Consider the following 17628-nt stretch of genomic DNA (forward strand, 5'->3'; position numbering starts at 1 on the left):
CCACCTCCATCCTTTCAACTTCAACCTGAAATTACTTGTATTAGTGTGTGTGTGTGTGTGCGTGTGCGTGTGTGTGTATGCATGTGTCTCCCCTGACTGTAAGGAAAGCAATTTAAATGACTACTCCATTTTTGCTTTCTTCAGACCTTTTGTGTAGAAAACCAAGCTCCCCTGGTCAGTTCATTATGAGCAATGGTATGAAATGTTCCTTAATTTTAGGATGTGGAGCAACCAAGGATGTACCTCATCAGTGAAGCACTTGCTTGGTATGTATAAGGAGATCCCTGGCAACACAATCTCAACTACATTGTAATTTTTTCCTGTGACAGTGCTGTGGTAGAGGGGATATGAACACAGGTCAGAATCCAAGCCTCATTTCCCACCTTACAGTCTGCTGCTTGCCATCATCTGGTAGGAAGGTGTAATACAAAGCTAGGATAAGACTGGCCCAGCCAGTTAAAGGTACTTGCCACCATGCCTGACTACCTAAGTTTGATCCCTGGGATTCACATGGTAGAGAGAAGAGAATGGACTCACTAAAGTGGTCCTCTGACCTACACTCACATACAGAAAATAAATCTAATTGAAAACTTTAAAAAGTTAGGGGCCAGTGGTGGAGGCACACCCCTTAATTCTAGCACTCAGGAGGCAGAGACAGGTGGATCTCTGTCAGTTTGAGGTCAGCCTGGTCTACAAAGCAAGCTCTAGGCCAGACATGGGCTACATTATTGAGACACTGCCTCAAAAAAAAAAAAAAAAAATCAAAACCAAAAAAAATTTAAAAAAAATTATTATTGTGTATGTTGAAGTCAGGGCAACCTTTGGGAATCATTCTCTCCTTTCTCCATGTGGGTTTTGTGGCTTGAACTCAGGTGGTCTTGCTTGGTGGCAAGCACCCTTACCCACTGAGCCATCTAACCAGCCTGGAAGCTCATTTTTTAATAGTTGATTAGTAATATTTGGAGCTGGGGTGAAGGGACAAAAAACAAAAATATGCAAAAGTGTGATACATGGATATTTATTATAAAACCACCCTACCAGTCAGTGGTCTGCAGTGTAAGGATACCCTCCCTCTTTCTACTGTCAGCCTTCAGCCTGTTTCACACCTTAAATTCTCACTAGTTTCACTCTTTACAGAGCTTAAGGCCTCCATGCCCAGATACTTGAAACCTAACAGTCCAAAATCAAATTTCTCTAACATGCACCAAGCTCCTATTTTGCTGATGACTCTTTTCCTTTGATGGCATCATCATTTCAATCTAAGATAGTTTCTTTCAGAGTTCACATTCCTCATCCAACCAACTACAGCTCAATAATGACTCTCAAAATTCTTTGCATGTCTACTGCTGCCATTATAATCCAACATCCTTATTAAGCTACTGTCCCCCAACTTCTTTTTTTGAGACAGGGTCTCCCTGTAGCCCCAGCTGGCCTTGAACTCAGAGTTCACAGCCTGCCTCTGCCTCCTGAATGCTGGAAAGAATTAAAGGGGTACAACTCCACCACTGGCCTCTTTTTAAATTTTTCAATTAGATTATTTCTGTGTGTATAAGTCAGAGGACCACTTTAGTGAGTCAGTTTTCTCTTTCTACCATGTGAATTTCAGGGATCAAACTCAGGTAGTCAGGCTTGGTGGCAAGTGCCTTTAACATGCCTGGTCCAAGCCAGGCAAGATGGCACATGCCTTTAATCCCAGCATTGGGGAGGCAGAGGCAGGTGGACCTCTATGCCTCTATGTCTCAAAAAGACCCCGCCCCCACAAAAAAAACCCATGTCTGGTCCCAACTTCCCTTTTTTCTACCTCCCTCCTGTTCATTGCTCTATCACCAGTGTTGGCATGTTTGGTATACAAGTAGATATTTAATGAATGTTTGTAGCCCAAACACCAGCTCATCCTGGTAGAGGCTGGTAGACAGCTATGAAGCTATGCTCCCTCCCATGACCATGAGACCACAGCATTTACATTCTTCTATATTAAGAGCCTAGCTAGGTATGGGAGGTAGAAGCAAGGGGATTAGTAGGAGTTCAAGGTCATCCTCAGCTATAGGACAGCTTGAGTACGCTCCCCTCACCCTCACTTTTATGTCATAATATGGTCCTCAGATAATTATAATAAATCCTTTCTTGGTAACTGGAGCAGATTTAAACAAGAGCTGCAAGGAAAAAAAAAAATCCCTTCTCTCAGAGGTGAAAAGAGCAAACACATTGACAGAATAAGTAAAATTACTTGTGGGATCTAGGATTAAGACCCTACCCCAATTCTCAAGGCTTTAACTAAAATGTCACTTCCTTAAATGCCTTCTAGTTCCTCATAGTACCCATATATATACATATTTTTTTTCACAGAACTTTCAAAATCTATATATATTAAATAGTTGTCCTGTTTAATATCCATTGGGTCTAAAGAAATGGCTCAATGGTTTAAGAGCACTTGTTGCTCTTCCAGAGGACCCAAATTTGGTTCCCAGCACTCATGTTGGGTGGCTCACAACTGCCTGTAACTCCAGCTCCAGGGGATCTAATACCTTCTTCTGGCCTCTGCACACATGTATACATACCCATAATCATACTCCTGCATGGTGGCACAAGCCTTTACGGCTGATCTTGGGCTAGAGAGATGGCTCAGCGTTAAAGAACACTGGTTGCTCTTGTAGAGGACCCAGGTTTGGTTCCTAGTAACAACATGAGGACTAACAACTGTCTGTAATTCCAGTTCCAGAGGATCCAATGCCCTCTTCTGACCTCTGTAGGCATTGCACAACATGGATGTGCTTATATATATATACAGGCAATACACTCATACACATAATATAAATAAATGAATGCCAGGCGTGGTAGCACATGCTTTTAATCCCAGCACTCGGGAGGCAGAGGCAGGCAGATCCTCTGTGAGTTTGAGGCCTGCCTGGTCTACAGAGTGAGTTCCAGGCAGCTGGAGCTACAGGGAGATCCTGTCTCAAAAAGACCAAAAAAAAAAAAATATATATATATGCAGGTGGGTCTCTAGGAGTTTGAGGCTAGCTAAGGCTATGTGGTGAAACCCTATCTCCATCTTAAACAAGGGAGTAAAGAGGCTTTTGGTAGGAGATCAAACTATTCAAAGGTGACTGATGTTAAAACCTTGTCTAACGCTGGGTATGGTAGTACAGGCCTTTAATCTCAGCACTCAGGAGACAGAGGCAGGTGGATCCTGTGAGATGGAAGCCAACTGGGTCCACATAGTTTCACAGGGACTTCCACTTCTATAGGGAGACCCTGTCTCAAAAAGACAAAGACAAAACAACCTCCCACCCGCAAACCCACCTAAGTGGGCCAGGGATGCAGTTCATATCTCAAAAGACACCCCCCCCCCCAAAAAAAAAATCAACCTCACCAAAACTTACTTTACTAACAACTCCTGACATGGCTTTAGGAGACCAGGCATCTAAATGTTACTATTGATTCTGTTCTCCTATTATAGCAATCTGACAGATTATACCACCCTTACCTAGACCTAGAATCACATTATCCAGAAAGGTACATTCCAGCACTATAGGATTTCTAAAGTTAAACAGGATTTAAGGTTTCTTGGTTCTCTCAAGAGGCAAGCCCATTTACTCCATTCTTCACAAATCAACCACAGCAAATGAGGTCTGAGGCTAATACCATGCTGCTAGGGAAGAACAGGCAGAGAAGGGACTGGGCACCAAGAGAAGCACTGGGTATGAGTGGGGCTGGCTACGATGTAGCTTATCCAGACTACCTGAATGACATTGAAATTTACTATATAACCCAGTCTGTACTCAAATTTGCCATGCAGCTGAGAGTGACCTTTCTGATCCTCCCGCCTCCACCCATCAGTGCTGGATGTTAGGATTATTGGCATGCACCACCATGTCTGATTTTCGAAGATTACTTTTAAATTATTTTTTTACCAGTCAATTTTGAAAGCACAATTTGATCTACTTTTTTTTTTTTTTTTTTTTTCTTTTTGAGACAGGGTCTCCCTGTAGCCCCAGTTGTCCTGGAACTCACTATGTAGACCAGGCTGCACTTGAACTCACACAGATCCACTTGCCTCTGCTGGGATTAAAGGCATGCACCACCACGCCCGGCAATTTGATCTACTCTTATAGTCTCCTAAGGCCAGGGTGCTTGCAATACGACATATTTTTATAACTAGCTTTCAGCCAATTTACCAGTCAAAGCACTCAAATATTTTTGATGAAGCCATGTTATACGACTGTTGGTTTCCAGGGAAATAAAATAGCTCTCTCAGCATGTAAAGAGGCAACAAAACTAGGACCTCAATTGTCCCAAAGCACTGCACCTTCTGCTCCTCAAGGGAAACAAAACAGAATACCTAGTTTCAGTTCAAACTCATTTCCCTTTTATTAAAGTCCAAGTTACCATGACAAGGTTTGATACTCAGAGGAAAATTTGTTCAAATAAAGTATTTCCAGGTGACTGTTTTAATCAAGTAGCAACAGCAATAGGTCCTTAGGAAGTCCATCTGCAAGAGAAAACACAAAGAATTAGCAAGGAACAGGGGACTAGCTTGGTGGTCCTTTCATTATTTGCAAGTACCACTGATATTTCTTTTCCAATCAGAAAAGGGTTTGGATCCAAGTGTAGTAATGCATATCTGTAATCCCAGCACTCAGAACAATGGAAACAATTAAGATACAATTTCAGGGACTATGAAGTGGCTCAGCAGGTAAAGGCACTTGCTGCCAAGTCTGACAACCTAAGTTTGATCCCCAGGACCCAAAGATTAGAGAACAGACTTCCCCAAAATGTCCTGACTTCCACACATGCACTATGATACATACATGCTCACAAACATACACCAACACATATGTAAATTAATAATAAAACCCCACAGTTCCTTAATTTATCATCATCAACATCGTCCCATTATTCTCTAAATCTCTGTGGTCATGGCTACATAGATCCTCTAGCAAGTGCTGTCATCAACCCACCACTTCATGTATTCTTCTCTGCCTTGGTCAGAGATGTGCTGCTGCTTACCAAGGGGAGTTTACACTTTGTCGAGGCCCAGTTCCTCTGGAGTAGAGATTCCCAGTTCATTCAAAGTTGGTCTAAGTTCCTGGATGACATAGGGGTAGATTTCCTTATGAGGTCCTGCTTTATCCTGTGTCAAAAACAGAACAATCACTATTAACAAAATAAAACTGAAAGAGTTTTTAGTTACATATGCAGCAGGGTTGGGGATACAACTCAGTAGTGTTCACCTCGCATTCAGGAAGCCCTGTGTTCAATTCCCAGAACCCCGCATACCCAAGTATGGTGGTACAAACCTGTGATCCTAGCACTCCAGAAGTAAAGGCAGGAGAATTAGAAGTTCAAGGCAGTGATGACAGATTTTCATAAAGGTAATTAAACATGTCCATCAGGCAACAGGAAAAATTAAATTAACACAAGGGAAGATTTTAATTTGCCTCCAATTTAAGAACCTAACTGAATTAACTATTAGTGCTGAATAGATTGATAGGTTACAGAACCCGTAATTCTTACTCATTATAAAGTAATGTCATTTTTTCCCCTTAAAAACCTTAAACTTTAGAGGATATATTTGTGCAAAGGTCAGACCAGGACCTTGAATGTCTTCCTCTATTGCTGTCTGCCTTATTTCCTTGAGACAGTCTCTTTTTTTTTTTTTTTTTTTTTTTTTTTTGTCTCTTTGAAGCAGGGTCTCCCTGTAGCCCCAGCTGTCCTGGAACTCACTATGTAGACCAGGCTGGCCTTGAGCTCACAGAGATCCTCCTGCCTCTGCCTCCCAAGTGCTGGGACTACAGGCGTGCGCCACCACGCCCGGCTTGAGACAGTCTCTTAATGAACCAGAAGTTCACCATTTTGGTTAGGCTGGTTGCCCTGCAAGCTCTTTGAGATCTATTTGTCTCTGTTCCCCAGTGTTTGGGTTACAGGCACTTAGAACCATGCCTGGCATTTTTAGATGTGCTGGGGATTTCAACTCAGGTTCTCTACCCACTGAGCCTTCCTCCCAGCCCCTCATGTACAGTTAAAAAATTACTTTTATGTGTATGTGTTATGCTGCATGTATCTACGTGTACCAGTGTCATGTAGTGCACAAGGAGGACAGAAGAGGATGTCGCAATCCCTAGAACTGGAGTTTTAGATGTTTGTTTGCCGCCATGTGGAAGCTGGGATTCAGCACCAGTCTTCTGCTCTTAATGGTTAAGCCATTTCTCCAGCCCTTACACTTTTTAACGTATTGGATAACTTGTAACCGTAAAGAACATTCCTTCTAGTTAGTTAACAATTTTAGGGACTGGGGAGATGACTCAGTGGGTATATTGCTTGTTGCACAGGTGTGAGAGCCTCAGTTTAATTCCCCAGAACTCATGTAAAGCCAAGTGCAGAAGTGTGAGGTGTCTGTAATCCCAGTGACTCTCCATTAAGATGGAAGGTGGAGATAGGAAAGTCCCCAGAAGCTCATGGGCCAGGTAGCCTGGCCTATGCAGCAGAGAAAATGAAAGAGACCCTGTCTTATGATGAGTGTGGTGGCATATGCCTTTAATTCCAACTCTTGGGAGTTCCAGGCCAGCCAGGGCTACATAGTGAGACCTTGTCTCAATGAGAGAGGGGGTGAGGGGAAGACTGTCTCAAACAACGTGAAGATTGACAACGCAAGGACAGATAGACACACTTACTGGAAGTGCACACAAATACAGAAAAATTTTAGACTGCTAGGATCAAGGTATAGGAGGTATAAAACTGGGGGGGAGTTACATTGATTAAAGTAGATAATATGCATATATGAAAATGTCACACTGAAACCCACTGTTTTGCACAATTAATGTATATTAATTGAACTGTGTGTGGTGGTCCATACCTGTAATAGTGGCATACAAGAGGATCGGGAGTTCAAGGTTAGCCTTGGAGCCTTGGCTACACAATGAGACTGTCTCAAAATAAGTACACAAAAGATAATAAAACCCACAAACTTTAGGGTTTTGTTTGTTTATAGACAGGGTCTCCCTTTTGTAGCCCAGGCTGGCACCGAACTCTCAATCCTGTGCCTCAGTCTCCTAAGTATAATTACAGGTGTGCAATACCACATCTGATTTAATTTTAGGTGTTTTAGGAAGTTCAAAAACAATATGCTGGTAAGTGATATGGCCCACCTACTTCTGAAACAATTTTAGCACTGTTATTTCACAAACCTTAACAACCTCTAGGATGCGAACAGCACTAGCAAAATCATTTAACCGTCTGCATGCCCGCAAAGCAGCATCGATGATTTTGGGCTCAGGAACCAGATCATAGCCAACAAGTGTGTTCATTCCTGTCAAATTAAAAAAAAAAAAACAGTCACATTAACCTAAAATATTCTTAAGCTAAAATTTAGTTATCTACTTTTTGTTTTGTTTCAACAGCTTAGTTACCTACATTCTTACTGATCAGGGGTATGTGACCTCATCTGTTTGGACCTCTATTCTCTGTAAAATGAGAATCGATGTAGAACAAACTCTCCATGATAAGAACACAGTGATCTTCCACAATGAATTAGTAGAATAATGTAACAGCATGCAGACTAAAGGAAAATCCTAGAGCTTTCTAAGCACAAACATTATTTTCAAAATAATCAGTGAATTTATCTTCAAACGAGTCACTTCCAACTTATAAGCTTAACTCTTAATATAGCGTAGGTATTGGGGCTAGAGAGATGGCTCAGTGGTTAAGAGTACTGACTGCTCTCACAGAGGACGGGGTTTGAGTCCCAGCGCCCACATGACGGCTACGAACCATCCTTAACTCCAGTTCCAGGGGAATCCGAAGCCCTCTTCTGACTTCTGAAGCATTGCACAACACAGGTGCACTCACATGCATGCAGGCAATACACTCACACACATAAAATAAAATAACAAATATTTTAAAATATAGCATAGGTATTTCTGATGCTTTAAAACAGATCCTATTAGAAACTCAATGCCCAAGGAGTCGATGAAGCCCAATTGAGGACATTAAGGGGGTATCACAGAAAAACATTTTAGTGTAAAGACTCATAAACATTCAACCAGAAAATGACTGGGCATGACTACTTTTGTGTCTGCACAAAATGACACATCATAAACTTGAAGACTCTTAATGAGAAGGCAGAATTGCTGTTCTTTTCATACATCAGTAAGATTTTCAGATTATTCAGTAGTAAGAACTTTCTTGGTTGCAGCAAAATGGGGTCATTACATTCCCATTCCAGCAGAGCCATTTAAAGCACTTAGGTTTCTTGCTTTTACTGTAAAATATTTAAACAAAGAACACATGACAATACAATCATACCAACAGCCATAGGGCCAAGATACTGAATTCTTGATCTGTGATTATTTATAGTATACTTTACAATTAATGACTAGCTATCATCAATGATACTTACCCACGTTAGAACATCGGCAACTCATAACTAATAAAACAAAAACCTCAAACCACTAACCAGAGGGGAAATGAACCAAATTACTGCTGTGTAAATTATCTGAAAGGCAGAAGACTATTAATTCTGCTCAGCTAGCCCCATTTCTCTAGCAGCAGTTTTCAATTGGGGTAATTCTGTCATTCAGTGCATACTGCATAGTATCCCGAGACTTTTTTTGTCCCCTTTAACTATAGTATGTGTTATCTAGTAGGCAGAGGCCAAGTTTTCTGCTAAATACCCTCCAGTGCAAAGGACAACCCCCTACAATGAATTATCCAGCTCAAATGTCAACAGTGTGTATGCGTTCCCTTCCTCCTTCCTTCCCTATTTATTTTTTCTTCTTCCCCAGTGCCAGGGATCAAACCCAGGGCCTTTGCATGCTAGGAAAGCACTCTATACATGAGCTATACCCCCAGTCCTGCTTTAAAATTCTAATTTTGCAGAAATATCACAGAAGTTGTAAGCTTTCCTAACTTCAAGTTGCATGACATTAACCAACTCACAATGTGTTTTTATACTAGTTATTTTCAAGCCAGGCATGGTGGCACACGCCTTTAATCCCAGCACTCGGGAGGCAGAGGCAGGCAGATCTCTGTGAGTTCAAGGCCAGCCTGGTCTACATAGTGAGTTCCAGGACAGCTGGGGCTACAGGGAGACCCTGTCTCAAAAAGACCAAAAAATAAAACAAAACAAAAACGAACTAGTTATTTTCAACAAAGGGAAAGTAGTTCATATTTACATACCAAAACAGACATATATGCTTATATTCCAATTACCTTTACGCAATTCCCAGGCATCTATGTCTGGCTTGTTGAAGTATGTGACCCAGCGAGCATCAAACTCCTCATCTGTCTCATGTGACCCATGAGAATAGCAGCGAGCTGACTGGACAGCTGCAAAGGAAAAGTGCAATGACTTCAACAGCCTAAGATGATTCTGAAAATTTAATGCTAAATCCCATCACTAAGCAACAATTAACAGAATAGAGAAAAACAGAAGCAAACAAAATATACAAACAGCACTTGGCATATATTATCTAACACATTTTTTGTTCACTTAAAAAATTTTTTTATTATTTTTATTTTATGTGAGCATTGCCTGCATGTATGTAAGTGCACCTGTGTCACACTAGTCCTTGGAGGCCAGAAGAGGGTGGCAAATTCCCTGGAACTGGAGTTAGACCCTTGTTAGTTGCCATGTGGGAATCAAACTTGGGTGCTCTGGAAGAGCAGCCAGTGCTCTTAACCACTGAGCCATCTCTCCAGCCCCTCTGTTCACTTTTTGAGGCAGACCTTGCTATGTTGCCTAGGCTGACCTCAAACTTGAGATCCTCCTGCCTTAGCCTCTTTAGTTATATCACCATGTTTGCAATAAATTTTGAATCAATGATACATAATCTAGCAGAAAAAAATTCAGTAAGTCACCTATAATATTTTGAAATAAATCTGTTTATATAGAAAGACCATGAACCAGGCACAGTGGCTCACCCTGTCACTCTGGCATTTGGGAGGCTAAGGCAGGAAAATTGTTACGATTTCAAGGCCAGCCTGGACTATAGTGAGTTCTAGGTACAGCCCAAGCTGCAGAGTGAGATTGTCTCAAAAAACAAAACAAAAGATATCTTAAATACTAGGCAAAGAAAACCAAGCAAAACAAATAGCATTATGTATCTCGGTGTGATAGCACATTCCTACAATCCCAACACTCTGAAAATTTACACAGGAGGATTGAGGTCAGCCTGGGTTACAGAGTAAGACCCTGTCTCAGGCTAGCAAGATAGCTCAGTGGGTAAAAGCAATTGTCACACAAGCCTTATGACCTGAGCTGAAGGCCAGAACCCACATAAAGGTGGGAAGAAGGGAACCTACAAAGTTGCTTTTTTTTTTTTTTTTTTGATCTTTTTGAGACAGGTCCTCCACCTGCTTGCCTTTCCCTCCCAATTGCTGAGAGCCTACAAAGTTGTCCTCTGACCCTCCTCAAGCACACATAAGCACATGTCTATACTTAAACAGTAATAAGAGTTTTAAACAATTGTTAAAAAAACTCTGTTCTCTGGGGCTGGAGAGATGGCTCAGCGGTTAAGAACATTGGTTGTTCTTGTGGAAGTCCCATGTTCAAATCCCAGCACCCACATAGCAGCTAACAACTGTTTGTAACTCCAGTTCCAGGGGATCCAATGGCCTCTTCTGTCCTCCCCAGACATTGCATGACATGGGTGTACTTACATGTAGGCAATACACATGTATACCATACACATAAAAAAATTATAATAAAAATTAAAAAAAAAGACTGTTCTCAAAAAAAGGGGGGGAGGTGTACTGTAGTTCTTTAGTAAATTCATAATTATACTCATTATTGATGGGCTTTAAAAAATATGCTTTCCATTACATTCCAAGTTAGGACTGGGAGTGTTGCCCAGTTTTAAGGATCATGTTTAGCATGTAAGAGGCCTGGGTTCAACCTCTAATACCTAAATAAATTAAAATGATCTAATAGCTCTTCTATTAATGGAAGCCATAATTTTTAGAATTGTATTCTTACTATATATTAGATAAGCTTGTTATAATTTCTCATTTAAAAATATTTTATTATTTTTTAATATTTTTATGTGTATGAGCACATTGCCTTCATGTATGTGAGTGCACCGTGTTGTGCAATGCCATGGAGGTCAGAAGAGGGCTTCAGATTCCCCTGGAACTAGAGTTAAGGATGGTTCATAGCCTTCATGTGGGTGCTGGGAATCGAACCCAGGTCCTCTGCAAGAGCAGTCAGTGCTCGTAACTGCTGAGCCATCTCTCCAGCCCCTTATTATTTTTATTTTATGTGTATGAGTGTATTGCCTGCATGTAGGTAGGTACACCCATGTCATGAAATGCCAGCAGAGGTCAAAAGACGGTGTTGGATCCCCTGGAACTGGAGTTATAGATGGTTGTTAGCCACCATGTGGGTGCTGGGAATTGAACCTGGTCCTCTGCAAGAGCAGTCAGTGAGTGCTCGCTCTTAACCGCTGAGCCATCTCTCCAGCCCCATAGTTTCTCATTTTTTGTTTGTTTGAGGCAGGGTCTCATGTAGCCCAGGCTAGCCACAAACTCACTATGCAGTTGAGAATGACCATGAATTCTGGGACCTTCTGCCTCTGCTTCCTAAAGGCTGGGATTAAGGTGTGTGCCATCACACCCAGCTTAAGACAAAAGCAAAACACAGAACCTCTCAGCACTGTATCTTCCAAGACCATTCTGATATTTAAATGTATCTTACATATCCTTAATGCAAAAAGAAGAGGGGAGAAAAACAAGCAGACAAAATGCACTAATTAGTTCTGGAGATGGACTGACTGTTAGAATCAATGAAAGAATTCTCCCTTAAACAACCACTTGAGCCTTTAGGGAAATACCTGCCATTAGTCCCAAAAAATCATAGCCTACCTAAGTCCCAATCTCCCAGAGACAAACTATCTCCACAATCCAGGTCCCAAATGAACTACAACATGTATATAAATGGGTTAGTTGAAAGTGAACATGTTTTAACTTCCACAATAAGGACTGTCTACAGTTTGAGGCCAGCCTGAACCACAGAGTGAGAACTAGTCTCACAAAACAAAACAAACCTTTATAAAACAACTGTTTGAAATACCAAACATATATACTATAAATATATAGCTGTTCCACAAGGGCAAAACCAGTCTCTCCCACATGGTTTTAAATAGTGGGTAGAACATATTGTTAGCTCAGAACATGTCCTCCATATGCTTTCCCCCCTCAGATAAAGCAGTGTTATTTAACATTGCATGTGCGCACGCACACACACACACGCACACAATTTTGTCGTTTTGAAACAAGTGTCTCCCTATATAGTGAAGACTGGGATTATACCACATTCAGCTTTTGCCCCCACATACTTTATACTTTGTTCAAGGGAAATTACATAGGCACCCCAACACTACTACCTATTTAAGCATAACCTTTTCATCTAGGTAGGTTTCTTGTTTGAGAAAGGTTTCTTGTTTATATAGCTGGCTCCAAACTTCCTGCATAAAGATATGACCCTGAACTTTTGATCTTTCTGCCTCCAAATTACAAGCATATATACTACAATGCCTGGCTAGTGAAGCAAAATGTTGGCAATTATTCAGTGCTTTGATACAACCTAAAGGCACCAGAATAGGAAAGAGAAGTGTAACAATGGGAATGCCCCCACAAAGCTACTTCTGGGTTGGAATGAAGCTCAGTCAGTTGAATGCTTGCCTAGAATACACAAAGCCCTAAGGAGGTTCAGTGTCAGCATCACATAAATTAGGTATGGTAGATCACACCTACAATCCTAGCACTGCACTTGGGAAGATGAGGCAAGAGGATCAGAAATTCATTGTCATCCTTTGTTACATAACTAGTTTGAGAACAGCCTAAGCTGCATGAGATCCTGTTCCCACAAAAAGCTTTTTTTCTTTTTTTGGTCTTTTTGAGACAGGGTTTCCCTGTAGCCCCAGCTGGCCTGGAACTCACTATATAGACCAGGCTGGCCTCAAACTAAGATATCCACCGGCCTCTGCCAGCCTCTGCCTCCCAAGTGCCAGGATTAAAGGCATGTGCCACCACGCCCGGCTTTTTGAGACAGGGTCTCTCTGTAGCCCTAGCTGGCCTGAGATTCACTATGTAGACCAGGCTGGCCTTAAACTCACAGAGATCTGCCTGCCCCTGCCTCCCGAGTTCTGGGATTAAAGGCGTGTACCGGCACGCCAGGCTGGTCCCACAAAAAGCTTTTTCTAACACTACTTTTGGCACTCAGTTATATGGGCTTAAAGAAAGCACTATATATTTAGAAAAAAATAAAGGGGCTCATCCTTTTTAAAAAAAATTTGGTTTAATCAGACGGCTTTCAATTAATAATAATTAATCAGGTCAGACAAGGCCCAAAGAACAGTCTTTTAGATAATGGTAATTCTAGGAAGGAGAAATAGCGAGAAATGAGATTGGGGCACATTAGCAAGTTCAAGAACAGGGTTATTGGGAGTGTAAAGCTTAAGACCAGACATGGACCTCAAAAGCCTGTAAGGTTGAGAACCTGGAAGCCGAAAAGGTTGGAAGGCAATACAAAGTGCTACTTAAATCCAACCCTATACCAAGAGAAAAAGGAAAAAAAAAACCTTTCATCTTTTTGGTTTTCATCTTTCTAGGTCTTTCAAGTTCGCAGGGCAAGGATGTAGGAGCCATGATATCATGTTTAAAGGGTTGACTAGAGAAATTTTACTTAAAACATTAAATTAACTTAGGAAGTGGAAGCAGGACGATCAGGAGCTCAAGGTCATCCTTAGCTCTACTGCTAGCTGGAGGGCCAGCCTGGGCTACCTACATGAGATCCTGGAGATGAAGAAGAGATGGCTCTCAGAGGTTAAAGTGCTTGCCTAGCAAGCAAGAGAATCAGCGTTTGGATACCCAGAACTCATGTAAAATACTGGGTAGGCCCGGTGTCCCTCCTGTAATTCCACCCTAGGGAAGCAGAGGTGGGGGATTCCCACAGCAAGCTGGCTAGGGAGACTAGCCTGATCTGTGGGCCCAGGGTTTGAATTAAATACCCTGCCTCAATAAAGGTCGAAGAGTGAGGATGATCCCCAACCTGGGGCCTCCACATACATGGACACACAAGTGAACATGCATACACACACACACACACACACACACACACACACACACAAATAAAAAGCAGTAAAATATTAAATTAACAAATTTGGCAGTTATTGGGGGAAAATTATGTTTTAGTTGAAGGTTTCTTCATGGTCCAAGTATGAGATTTGAGTTTAAGGCCCCTCAGGCCAACCCCTCAAAGTCTCTTTCAAATGCTAACAAAAAACTTAACTCTTCACACATTCTCTTTTTGGTCTTTTTGAGACAGGATTTCCCTTAGCCCCAGCTGGCCTGGCACTCTGTAGACAAGGCTGGCCTTGAATTCAAAGATCCACCTGCCTCTGCCTCCTGAGTGCTGCATGCTGGGACTAAAGGCGTGCAACACCAAACATGGCTTTTTTAGTTTTTGGGGGTAGGGTCTCACTATACAGCCTTGGCTGGTCAGTCTCAAACTCATAGAGATCTGTCTGCCTCAGCCTCCTGAGTGCTAGGATTAAAGGAGTACGTCACCATACCCAGCCCCCAGTTTTTGATTTTCAATTGCAAAAAAACCCCCCTCTGCGGTCTCACACTGATAACCAATTTCAATATAAAATAGCCAAAAGTGAAATGGATTACAATAAATCAAGTATGTACACTTCATGATTTGCATATTTTGGTCAATCATGAACCAAATACAGGATGAGTGGACTGTACTGCATTGGCTATGCCAATGAACTCTAAGGTTCACCAACAGAACTGTCTAATGCCAAGGAGGCCCCTGCCAGACCCTATTTCATTATTTAGCAAGGCATGACCATATCACACATTTGTACCAATGCAAAGTGGTAAGAGTTACATTATCTAGTTAATCTTTCAACTACCAAAAAATTAACTTTAGGAAGGCAACTGGAGCCTAAGGTTAATTAGTACGTCCAAGGTCACAAAGATAAAGGGAGCTATAACAAATACTGCCTTCTGGTGGTAGGTACAAAGGACAACCATAAAATAAAATCTCTGATTTCTGAATTATGCATAGGAGGGTGAAGAGAATGTCTCGAAGATAAACTAGGAAACTAGTCTACAGTTTGCTTAAAAAAAAAAGGGGGGCAGAAATTTTCCCTGTTGCACAATAAACCCCTGAAGTTCCTTGTCAAAAATAAATAAAATTACTGAAATCTCCCAAATCCAGCATGGCAAATCTCTCCGAGATCGAGGCCAGTCTGGTCTACACAGTGAGTTCCAGGCCACCTGTGAGTACAGGGAGACCCTGTCTCAAAGAGACAAAACAAACAAAACAAAAAACCCAAAAAAACCCAAACCAAGGGGCTGGAAAAATGACTCAGAAGTTAAGAACACTGGCTGTTCTTGCAGAGTACCTGGGTTCAATTTCCAGCACCCACATGATAGCCAACAGCCATCCGTAACTCCAGTTCTGGATAACCCCACTGTAATCACAGCTCCTGGAGGAAGAAGCAAGACTGCTGAAGAGTTTAAGGCCAGCCTGATCTACACACCAAGTTCAAGACTAGCCGGGTCTATACAGGGAGACCCTGTCTGAAAAACAAAGAAGAAACCTTCCAAGATGTTTATCTATATGAAAAAAAATTAAATAGCATTTCTTGCTTCAGCAAGTAAATAAGAAACAAGCAAACAAAAAACCCCACAAAACCTGAAAAACACTCCAGGATAGCCCGAATTAACTGTAACTAAGAAAAGGAAAAATAGTTCTACCATTAATGAAAAAGTCAAGCTTCCCAAGGTAGGCCTCTGTTTCTTCTGTAAAACTTGATATCTGCAGTCTCTTGAAATTTATTATTTTATGTGTATGAGTGTTTGTCTGCATGTATATAAGTGTACCATGTGCATGTAATGTCCAAGAAATCCAGAAGAGGGCGTCAGATGCCCTGGAACTGGATGATTGTTAGCTGCCACGTAGGTGTTGGGAACCAAACCCAGGTCCTATGCAAGAGCAGCTAGTGCTCTTAACTGAGCCATCTCTCCAGCCCCATCTAATCTCTTAAATACACCCCAAAGCCAGGTATGGTGGCACAGGCCTCTAATTTCAGATTTGGATGGTATAGGCAGGAAGATCAGTTCAAGGCCAGTGTAACTAGTTTTGAGGCTAGCCTGGACTACCTCACCCCCCCAAAAAAAAACAAAGACCCTATACTTGGCCTTTATGGTTCTAATAAATTACAAAAGATAAAGCAAAAACATTTCTTTAGGTTTAAACGGTCAAAGCAACATTAATTTTTGAGCATGTGAGTTACTTTTATATTCATACAAATCCAACTACAGTAATTAAAAGTATGCTTGAGCTGGGTGTGGTGGCTCACACCTGTAATCCCAGCACTTGGGAGGCTAGACGGTTGAAGCCAGCCTGAGCTACAGAGCCTTTGTCTCAAAAACCGAAAAATTTAAAAAAACGTACACTGCTGGGGGCGCGGTGTAAGGCTGAGAATGTAGTTAAGTGGTAGAGCAAAAGCCCATCTTGAAGGCTGCCCAGGTTCCTCCAAGTCCAGGGGGTGTTCGGGGTTTACAGAGAGGACACAAAAATCTCCCAGACCACCTACGGGGAAAACTAGGGACAAAACTGCCCATTTCACACTCCAGCAATCAAATTTCGATTTTAATGGGAAGCGGGGTACAACAAACCCAAACCCACAAAGCTTTCCCATGTTTGTAAACCCAGTCCTGGGTCTGTGGTATCCAATCTTCGAAACGGTTAACATTCTTAATCTTAACATTAACACCTATCAACATTCAGGATCACTTCCAACCCGCAAGAAACCACCACACACGTAGGTCTATTTTAAATGTAGGGTAATTGGAACGTGGCTCAACAGTCCCAAACCTGACAGCACAGGGTTGTGAAGATGACACACAAAACGCTAACAGAGAACGGTCCGATTGAGAAAAAAAAAAAAACGTATTGTGTCCCCGCAGGGGGAGTACTGCGTTAGGAAACGCCGCCGCCCCGGCGCGCCCAGAGGCTCAATGTCACCTTCGCTAAGACGCTGAGGGCCGGCGGGGGCCACTCCCGGTCAGGTGGCTCCAGGGTCAGCGAGGGACGCGGTCACAGCCCCGAAAGCCAGGGGGAGCGGTGCGCCCCGTCCTCGGCGACCCCACCAGGTCCACCACAGACGGGTCGCGGTGCCGGTACCAGGAAGTGGCGGAGGGAGGCCTGGGGAGCTTCCTCGAGTTCACCACAACTCCAGACGGCAGCGAGGCCCCATTGCGGTCTCCGGGCTCGGATGCCCGCCCGCGGGGCAGAGGCTAGGCCGCCAGGGCAGCCTGACCTCGAGTGGCGGCGGGGGCCCAGGTCACCGCAAGGACATGCAGGCGCGGGCTGCGGCGGGCGTGAAGCCTTACCGGCGGCTGGGCTAGGGGCCGAGGCCGGGTGTAGGAAGCCTCGGGGGCCGGCTCGGGCGGCCGCGGCTGCGGTGCACCGACGCAAGGCAGCAGCGAGCATGACGGCGAGCACAGCACGCTGGCTGGGGATGGGGAAAAGCCGGTGTGCGCTCCCGGGAGGCTCTAGAGCGTGTGGGGGTGGAACCCACGCTTCGACGCACGCTGGGCGGAGCGCACAGG

General features: G+C 42.9%; 1 protein-coding gene across 1 annotated transcript; it reads right to left on the reverse strand.

Moving 5' to 3' along the window:
- Positions 1-4346: 4346 nt before the first annotated feature.
- Positions 4347-17600, reverse strand: LOC103736883 (cytochrome c oxidase subunit 5A, mitochondrial). Its single transcript, XM_008836519.3, has 5 exons — positions 17410-17600; positions 9211-9327; positions 7188-7309; positions 5011-5134; positions 4347-4492 (listed from the first exon to the last, which is right to left on the reverse strand). Exons 1-4 carry the CDS (start codon positions 17507-17509, stop codon positions 5021-5023), a joined length of 453 nt encoding a protein of 150 aa, XP_008834741.1. The 5' UTR covers positions 17510-17600; the 3' UTR covers positions 4347-4492; positions 5011-5020.
- Between the last annotated feature and the right edge of the window lie 28 nt (positions 17601-17628).

Source organism: Nannospalax galili, unplaced genomic scaffold (genome assembly GCF_000622305.1).
Source record: "Nannospalax galili isolate Female #2095 unplaced genomic scaffold, S.galili_v1.0 scaffold54, whole genome shotgun sequence".
Classification (NCBI taxonomy): domain Eukaryota; kingdom Metazoa; phylum Chordata; class Mammalia; order Rodentia; family Spalacidae; genus Nannospalax; species Nannospalax galili.

Bases quoted from the DNA above. Each gene is read 5' to 3' on its own strand.
- LOC103736883 (XM_008836519.3), bottom strand. From the start codon at position 17,509: ATGCTCGCTGCTGCCTTGCGTCGGTGCACCGCAGCCGCGGCCGCCCGA. The intron at 9,328-17,409 runs GTAAGGCTTCAC...TTTCCTTTGCAG, and splicing joins GGCCCCTAGCCCAGCCGCCG to CTGTCCAGTCAGCTCGCTGC. The intron at 5,135-7,187 runs GTTTGTGAAATA...TTTTTGACACAG, and splicing joins GCATCCTAGAGGTTGTTAAG to GATAAAGCAGGACCTCATAA.